Source organism: Ornithorhynchus anatinus, chromosome X1, assembly GCF_004115215.2.
Source record: "Ornithorhynchus anatinus isolate Pmale09 chromosome X1, mOrnAna1.pri.v4, whole genome shotgun sequence".
Lineage (NCBI taxonomy): Eukaryota > Metazoa > Chordata > Mammalia > Monotremata > Ornithorhynchidae > Ornithorhynchus > Ornithorhynchus anatinus.
This window is the reverse complement of record NC_041749.1, coordinates 14,546,876-14,555,755: the sequence shown is the minus strand read 5'-3', so window position 1 is coordinate 14,555,755 and position 8,880 is coordinate 14,546,876. Positions and strand designations below refer to the sequence as shown.

Sequence of the window (8,880 nt, the reverse complement as noted above, 5' to 3'; positions counted from 1 at the left end):
CCCAGTGCCTCAATAAATCAATGTATTTTATTGAGCACTTATAGTACAATGTATAGAGCACATGGGTGAGTACAACAGGGTCGGTAGATACATTCCCTGTCCATGAGAAGCTTCCAGTCTAGAGGAAAGCAAAGAGGCACAACATTCTGGCTAATAGCACAACATTCCTTTCTGCAACTGGTACCATGCTCAGAAATAGCCCAGGGCCCCGCTAGAACCCAAGGGTTAGTTAGGTCTGAGAGCACTTCACTAGGTTTAGAGTGTGAATATCCTCTTCCTCCTCAAAGCCCCACCACTGGACTGTCTTAGCACAGGCACCCCACCATGAAGACACCAGTTTGGCCAGCGAGAAGGTCTTCATCTTCCATCACAGACAAATTCAAGTACAGTATCAGACCCAAGCTTGTAGTCGCCTACGTGCCTGTGCAAGATCCATATTAGATGTTCCTCTCCATCGCTAGAACTCATGCTAACTTTACCTCACTTCGACAAATGAGAATCGAGAATCTAAAGATATATCAGCTGTCCGGTGTTGAACGTTAAGGTAGAGGTTCCTAAGACAAATTGCACTTAGCTTCATAGTTACCTTCTGAGGCTGTCTTTCTGAATTTAAACAGTGAAATTTGGTATCAGGCATTCATTTTTCATTAAAATAAGTATAAATTCTCCACGGAGATTATCGGGAAAAGTTCTTAATTTGCTTATAATTATAGTCCCTCATTGCTGGATTAAATCTTCCCACACATACAATTTCCTCAAACAGAGAATGTGACATATCAGTCATAGGAGTGGTCCTGGGTAGAAGCTTGGGTCAGGGACTCCCAGAAGCAGTCTCAGCTCAGCATGATTCTTCGCAGGCCTTCCTCTTTATACTCTCTTACACCATGGCTTGAAGTTTGCCGGCACCTCAGTACCACACTACAAAAGGAAAACAGAACGGGTGACCGCCAGGAACTTCCAGCCTAACATAGTGATAGAGCAGTGATATAGGTTGGTAATTAACAAAATCAGGCCAGTCACTCTTCATCCAGTCCCTGGATTCAAAAGGAACAAGACAGTTCCTTGGAAGCCAGACCCAAAGAGAGGAGGGTGGGGAGAATTGAAGTTGTAGGAATGTTTTGGCTTTAGATCTGGGACAACAGATCCCAATGAAAACAGAAGCCGTCCAGCTCCTCTCATCGTGAACTGCCCTACACACGCACACACATAAGAGTTTTCACATCCCAAGAGCCCACCAAGATCTGCCCGAGGGACTACCCTCCTTCCACCCTGCAGTGACTCTAACTTGGCCATACCAGCTTAGTGAATCTGTCCATGCAGGCATTGCGGATCCTCTCCGGGGTGGCCGGGCTGTCCAGTTGGAAAAGCGGGTCCAGTTGGCTCTCGGATCCCTGGGCTCGGGCTGCACCAATGGCGTCCTTGATGGCGAAGAAGATTGAGGCGGCGAGGAAGAGGGGAGGCTCTCCGACAGCCTGGACAAACAGTAGTGATGGGAAATGAGGTTGTGGTCACTGTGAATTCACAATGCCACCCCACAAATGCCCCTCCTGATTATAGGCCTGGGCAGAGCAGCATCTGAAAGTCTTAGGTCCCTTTCAAAGCTCATTTCAGAGCACTGTAGCTAACTGACTTAGTCCACTGTCAGCATACTTGCTAGGAAAGAGATTGTATGCCCATTGTACAGATAGAGAAATGGAGGCCCTCCACCAAATCCAAGATCACTGAATCAAGGAAAGGGCCAGATATAGAAGTTACACTACCTACTACAATGCATATCCTAAATCACTCAGCCATAAGAGAAAACCATGATTTGAGAACTACTTAGACTCAATTTCCCATGTCTTCAGTGACTCCAAAAGGGGTGCTCATGGAACTGGCTGCCATAAAGGCTTTGCCTTTCACATTCCAACATTGAAGGAGGGTGTCCTGGTCTGATGGCCTAAGCCACCACCCCTCCCACCACCCTCCCCACCCTGCCCATCGATTCAGTCTGACAGGGCAAACGGTCCTGTTGGAATCTAAACTATGAGGAGAAACAAGCAGGATGAATCGCTGAGGTTCTGTGTGAGTTCACCTGGAAACTCTGTCATGCCTCGGCTCAGAGCCTGGTCTCCTGAAGCCACTTTTTGGGCTCTCTGTGGAGTTTCCAGGGATCAACCACATGGCTAGAGGGGCTCCATGATATTCCCCAAGAGGAACACCCCCTCCATCAACATCGCTGCCCTCCTGATGGTTGTTTACCGCCCCAGATATGCAGGCCCACATCTGTACCTTGGATGAGAAGATGGCTTTCTGGTTGGGGCAGTCTCGGAGCAGAGTCACATGGAACTTGGTGGGGATGTCGCCACAAGCAGGGATTTTGTAGGAATCGAGTCCTTGGGTCAGCAGTTTCCCCTCAGGTGAATAATGCAGCTCCTCCAGGGTGAAGAGCCCAAGGCCCTGAACAAATCCTCCCTCCACCTGCAGGACCACAGAGTGTCACGTTACACCCTGATCTAGTTGGGTTGACATAAGACTTTGAACTTCAGCCCTCCGGTCACAGACAGGGACACTGACGCTCCAGCCCAGACTCCTGACATGCCTTACCTGACCAATATCTATTGCTGGATTCAGACTGGTGCCGACATCCATGACGATGTCTGTGCGAATGTTCTGCAAAGCATGGGAGAGGTAGAACACTTTAATGCCAAGAATGGTGACAGACTTGTGAGAATCAGTGTGGCCTAGTGGTTAGAGCATGGACCTGGGAGTTAGAAGGATCTGGGTTCTAATCCCAGCTCTGCCACTTGCCTGCCGTGGGACATGGACTGTGCCCAAGCTGATTAGCTTGTATCAACTCCAGTACTTAGCCTGGAACATAGTAAATGATTAACAAATGTCATTTTAAAAAAAAGGACAATTAATTGTCTTTGATAAGTTTCCCTATAATACAATACCAAATTCACAAAAAAGAATCAGGTCCCTTCAAATGGGGTAGAATATACTCTGTATAGTTACAATCATCTACTCTCCCAAGTGCTTAGTACAGAGCTTTGCACACAGTAAGTGCTCGATAAATACGATTAAATGCATCCCCTGATAAATCATGGAGGATAAGCAGTGTTCTGCACAGAGTAAGAACTCAAATACCATTGATTGATTAGTGAGATTAATGGGCCACCCAGCACACAAGTATTGCCTTTCCGTCCAACATGGCCAGTTATGTTGAAACAAGGACTTTCTGCTTTTACCTGGTAGTCGCCTGTCAAGCAGTCAATCTCCACCTCAGAACACGCCACCCCATAGCAGAAGTAATTGAAGCGATTTCCCGAATTGGTCTCAAAATTATAGCCCAGGTTAGGGGTACTGAGCAGAGAGAAAGGATACAGTGAGATTTTACAATGCTGAGCAAAAAGAACTAATGGTCATGTCTCTAAAACCCTGAGATCCCAAGTTAATTATTATTTATATTAATGTGTGTCTCCCCCTCTAGACTGTAAGCTCGTTGTAGGGAGGGAATGTGTCTACCAACTCTGTTGTACTGTACTCTCCCAAGTGTTTAGTACAATGTTCTGTACACAGTAAGCACTCTATAAAGAGGAGTAGTGTGGCCTAGGGGATACAACACAGACCTGGTTTCTAATTCTGACTCTGCATGGCCTATAAGAAGCAGCATAGTCTAGTGGAAAGAGCACGGGCCTTAACAGCAGAGGACATGGGTTCTAATCCTGCCTGCACCACCTATCTGTGTGACCCTAGGCAAGTCACTTAACTTGTCCAGGCCTCAGTTATCTCATCTGTAAAATGGGAATTGATTGTGAACCCCCTGTGGGAGGTGGACTGTGTCCAACCTAATTAGCTTGTATTTGCCTCTGTGCTTAGTACAGTACCCATCACAGAGTAAACACTTAACAAAAACCATTAAAAATACATTCAATCATATTTATCGAGTGCTTACTGTGTGCAGAGCACTGTACTAAGCGCCTAATGATGGTATTTGTTAAGCACTGTCCTAAGCACTGTAATGATTACAGTATTTGTTGAGTGCTTACGATGTGCCAGGCCCTGTACAAAGCGCTGGGGTGGATACAAGCAAATCGGGTTGGACAAAGTCCTTGTCTCACAGACTTATTCCTCATTTTACAGTTGAGATAACTGAGGCACAGAGAAGTGAAACGACTTGCCTAAGGCCACACAGCAGGCAAGTGGCAGAGCCAGAATTAAAACCCATGACCTTCTGACTTGCAGGCCAGGGCACTATCCACTACACCATGATTGACTGATTGATAAAGTGGTGCAAAGCCCTGTGCTAAGTGTTTGGGAGACTGCAGCAGAAGCAGGACATCAGACAAGACAATGGGAGGAAGATTTCATTTACCGGAATGAACAGTAAATTCTTATTGACAAGTTAACCAAAGAAAGAAGTTAGGAAATTTACCATCTAACCCTTCAAAACTGCGCTAGGGACTTTTGCAGTCTGCTTTAGTCATATTAAACTGAAGAGCGTCTAGTAGCCTAGAGCTCCTATTCAGGAAATTTACAGAGAGATTTAAAGGATTTACACAAAATCTCACAGAGAGTTAATACCCAAATTGCAACTAGAACCCACAGTCTTGGGAATCCTTGGAAGTGTGTGCACTGTGCTCTTCTGAGATAGGGTCTGGGACACTTGTTAATCAATATCCCACCTTTATGCAGATATTCTCACCAGTTTCAATATGGAAGATTTGGGCAAGTCTCAAATTATTTCTGCCTTGGTTTCGGCACACCAAGCCACGCTAATCGGAGGGAAGAAGCCATGTGAGGTTCAAAAATACTAGTTTATTGTTGGGAAATAGAAGGAAAATGGGATAATAGTCCACTGAGAAGCAGTGTGCCCAATGGATAGAGCACAGTCCTGGGAGTCAGAAGGACCTGGCTTCCAATCCCCACTCTGCCACTTGTCTGCTGTGCGACTTTGGGTAAGTCACTTCACTTCTCTTTGTCTCCGTTACCTCATCTGTAAAATGGGGGTTAAGAAAGTGAACCCCATGTGGGACGTGGACTGTGCCCAACTTTTTATCTACCCCAGCACATAGTACAGTTCCTAACACATAGTAAGTGCTTAACATATGCCATAAAACAAATTAAAAACAAATCACTTGTCATTCAAAGAGCTGGTGAAGCTTCTTCAGCTCTGCCTAAATACTGGGCCTAATGCTGCGAGATTGGCTTCAATCCACACCACTCACCTGTAGAACCCTGTTGCTGATAAACTCACTGGTGCCCTGTAGGCTGCTGACACCTGAGTGAGAGAAAAACGATTTTGAGAAAGGGTCTGAGTTTGGGTTCACAGATGCAGGTTTTGAAATTTGGGGGCAAGGGCTTGCAGGAACATGGGGAGAGCTCCTAAATCTGGCAGATGGTCTAAATCCCAGGACAGCATCCATTAAGTGCCCAAGAATCAGTTCCGGGCCATGCAGAGCATGCAGCCCAGACCTCACCATTAAGTCATCTTCTAAAATATCCTTTGAGGGATCCTTCTTACTGTCTAGAAGTGAGGCTCAGCTCTGTACTTGCAAATGAGAAGCAGCATGGACTATGAGACGCAGCGTGGCCTAGTGGAAAGAGCACGGGTCTGGAAGTTTGTGGAAATGGGTTCTAATCCCAGCTTCACCACATGTCTGCTGTGTGACTTTGGGCAAATCATTCAACTACTCTGTGCCTCAGTTACCTGAGCTAAAAAATGGGGATTCAGACTGTGAGCCCCATGTGGGACAGGGACTATGTCCAACCTGATTACCTTGCATCTACCCCAGCACTTAAACAGTGCTTGGCACATAGTAAGCGCTTAACAAATACCCCAATTACTATTATCATTACTATTCTTATTATTACTACATGCTCAACATATGGAAAATGAGCTCCGGTGCCAGAGACACTACCCGAACCAAGCCTGAGTTAGGAGATGTTGGCTGTTTAGACAGGGTAAGGAAGATGGCCCAAGCCTCTTCCCCTGACCACGGGAGGTCTGTCCCAGACCTGTTGCTTTGGTTGGGCTCCTGTGATGGTTGTGATTTTGCTGTGAAGGTGGAGAACACTGGCCCTGACAAGTACGGAAAATATGTAGATTGGCATTCACGGGAGGACCTGCCTGGGACTGCAGTAGAGGTTGGGAGGAGGGAGACGGGGGTTTGCCCTTGACACAAAAAGAAGGTACCAACAGAGAAACTGGTCCCTCACTACGGCAGGACCAATGTTCATCTCTTCCATTCATCTCTTGTGCGAAGAAAAATGAAGAGTAGAGCAACCTCCCAGTGAATGCAGGCAATATAGACAGCAAAAGTAAATGATTCAGATCAGATCATCAAACAAAAACTCCTCACCACTGGCTTTAAATCACTCAATGACCTTACCCCCTCCTACCTCACCTTGTTACTCTCCTACTACAACCCAGCCCGAACACTTCATTCCTCTCATGCTAACCTTCTCATTGTACCTCAATCTTCTTTAATCTTGCTGCTGACCTTTCACCCAGATCCTACCTCTGGCCTGGAATGCCTTCCCTCCTCATATCAGTTAACTGCTCTCCCCTACTTGAAAGCTTTATTAAAGGCACAGCTACTCCAAGAAGTCTTCCCTGACTGAGTTCTCCTCTCCTCTTCTCCCACTCCCTTCTGTGTCACCCTGACTTGCTCCCTTCATTCATCCTCCTTCCCGTCTCCATAGCACATAAGTATATACCTGCAAATTATTTATATCAGTGTCTCTCTCCATCTCTAGACTGTGACCTCGTTGTGAGCAGGGAGCGTGTCTGTTAGTTTTTGTATTGTACTCTCCCAAGTGCTTGGTAGAGTGTTTTGTACACAGCAAGTGCTCAATAAATATGATTGAATGAAAGAATGAATAAAGAACAACCTGGAGGGGCTGTATGGTCCAGTCTGGCTGGCTACATTCACCGGGAAACCAACCAACCCTGGTTCTTGTCCAGGACTCCAGAGCCTCAGCCTCTTGCTGACTTCTTGGCACAAAACATCCTGGCACAAAAGCCGAAAAGAAAGGCTGGGAGCCAGGGATGGTGAGGTGTGAAGGACCCCGTTCATAAGCACTTGTTGGTCCACTTGTTTTGACTTCTGAACCCATCACCCCCGTTCAGGGCCAGCCTGAGTAGGAATCCCAGACACTCACCCAGTCCTCCCAGGAACCATTAGGATTTTGGTCTTTGAATGGCTTCAGCCTTTCCAGAATAGTTTTACACGCTGCCTGTAAAGACACACACACACAAACACAAACACACAGACACACTGCTCACTAACCCCGACAACCCTTGCCTCCCCAGAAGGGACCCAGGGAGGAGAACCCTCACACCAGCCTGTCCAGATGGGCCAACCCTCCTATGGGGAACTGGAATTTACTAGGTGACCCCAGAGAGACAGCAGGAAGCTATGTGTTCCACAGCCAGGACCATGGTGATATGGCCTGTGGGCTGGCCTCTGGGCAACCCAGATCTGCAACTCTCTGACTTTGGGAAAACTCCAGGACCTTCTGGGACTACCCAGGTCCAGTCCAGGGGTACAGAGCTACAGCTGGCAGCTAGCTAGGCTTTGCACCGGCAACTGCCAGGCCCACAGGGGGGCACCCGAGTGAGGCAAATATGGAGGTTGGGATGCCCCCTTGAGGGCACAGTGTGGAGAAACATGGGTGGGATGGTTAGTGGCCAAGGTCATCATCAACAATTCTTCTCTATATGAAGGCAGTGCATGAACTTCCGTTTCAGCCCATGGACACCAGGCTAGCAGGTGAAAGACCAGGAGAACCCTGGGTTTCTATTTGCTGGTTCTGAGATCCTGGTAGCAGCAGCTTTCGTTGCCTTCCTTACACACCTTGTCTTCCCTCCCCTGGAAGGTGCTCCCACTCCGCTACCCCTGTTCTCCATTTCTCCCACTGGGAGCAAGCACATGATAAGCCCCAAAAGCACCAGATGCCCCACATGGTAAACTTCAATGCATGGGCCTGGCCATACATCCTGGGAAACTCATTCTTCCTTCCCTGCCACCATGAGCCAGTACAGAAAGCAGGGCATCTCAGCCATGTCCATACCTGGACAGCCATCCCGTTAAGGTCTGTGCCGAGGGAGGCGGATGTTGCAGAAGTGTTGGGCACTGTGTTGGTGCTCGTCTCGCTGATGTAGATTTTGGACATTGGGATTCCCAGGACTCTGTTGGCCACCTGCAGTAAGAGAAGCTCCTGTCACACATGTGTCACATGTCACAGCTGTCATGGCAGTGTGAAATGCTGGAGATTGTTCCTGCCTTGCCTTCAACCCTCCCCATCCCACCCCACCACATCCCTTCCTTCGGCCTCCAGCCCTTTCAGTCGTGGCTGAATGTCTCCCCATCTGCCCATCATGGGGTTGGTGAGCTGGTTCCTAGACCCTTTCTTTTTAGGTTGGGGGCTGAGGGTGGAATCTCGAAGGATTGCCTGCATCCAGGAGGGACTGGGGTTGGGAGCACTGCAGGTCACAGGAACCACACCGGAATAACTTTGCAGAGACTGTTCAGTGGGACTGGGCCTTAATCCTCTGGCTCTGAGCACTCATTCACCTGACTGCCAGGGTGTGACATGGATGAGAAGCAGTCTGGCTTAATGGAAAGAGCACGGGTTTGGGAATCAGGTAATGGGTTCTGATCCTGACTCTGCCACTTGTCAGCTGGGTGACTTTGGGTAAGTCACTTAACTTCTCTGTGGCTCTGTTACCTCATCTGGAAAATGGGGATTCAGACTGTGAGTCCCATGTAGGACAACCTGATTACCTTGTATCTCCCTCAGTGCTTAGAACAGTGCTTGGCACATAGTAAGTGCTTAACAAATACCATTATTATTATTATTATTGTTCATTCCATAGCATTTATTGAGCACTTA

General features: G+C 47.6%; 1 protein-coding gene across 4 annotated transcripts in view; it reads right to left on the bottom strand.

The window, feature by feature from the left end:
* LOC100073679 (xanthine dehydrogenase/oxidase-like) overlaps positions 1-8,880 on the bottom strand; it is a 40,069-nt gene continuing 31,189 nt past the window's right edge. For all 4 annotated transcript variants that reach the window (XM_039910181.1, XM_029051548.2, XM_029051549.2 and 1 more), the window contains 8 exons: positions 8,059-8,187; positions 7,147-7,221; positions 5,211-5,263; positions 3,231-3,345; positions 2,587-2,652; positions 2,272-2,460; positions 1,296-1,472; positions 1-918 (listed from right to left, as the gene is read on the bottom strand). In XM_039910181.1, coding sequence (XP_039766115.1) covers positions 868-918; positions 1,296-1,472; positions 2,272-2,460; positions 2,587-2,652; positions 3,231-3,345; positions 5,211-5,263; positions 7,147-7,221; positions 8,059-8,187 — 855 coding nt within the window. In that variant the 3' untranslated portion in view covers positions 1-867. The remainder of the gene's footprint in view (positions 919-1,295; positions 1,473-2,271; positions 2,461-2,586; positions 2,653-3,230; positions 3,346-5,210; positions 5,264-7,146; positions 7,222-8,058; positions 8,188-8,880) is intronic.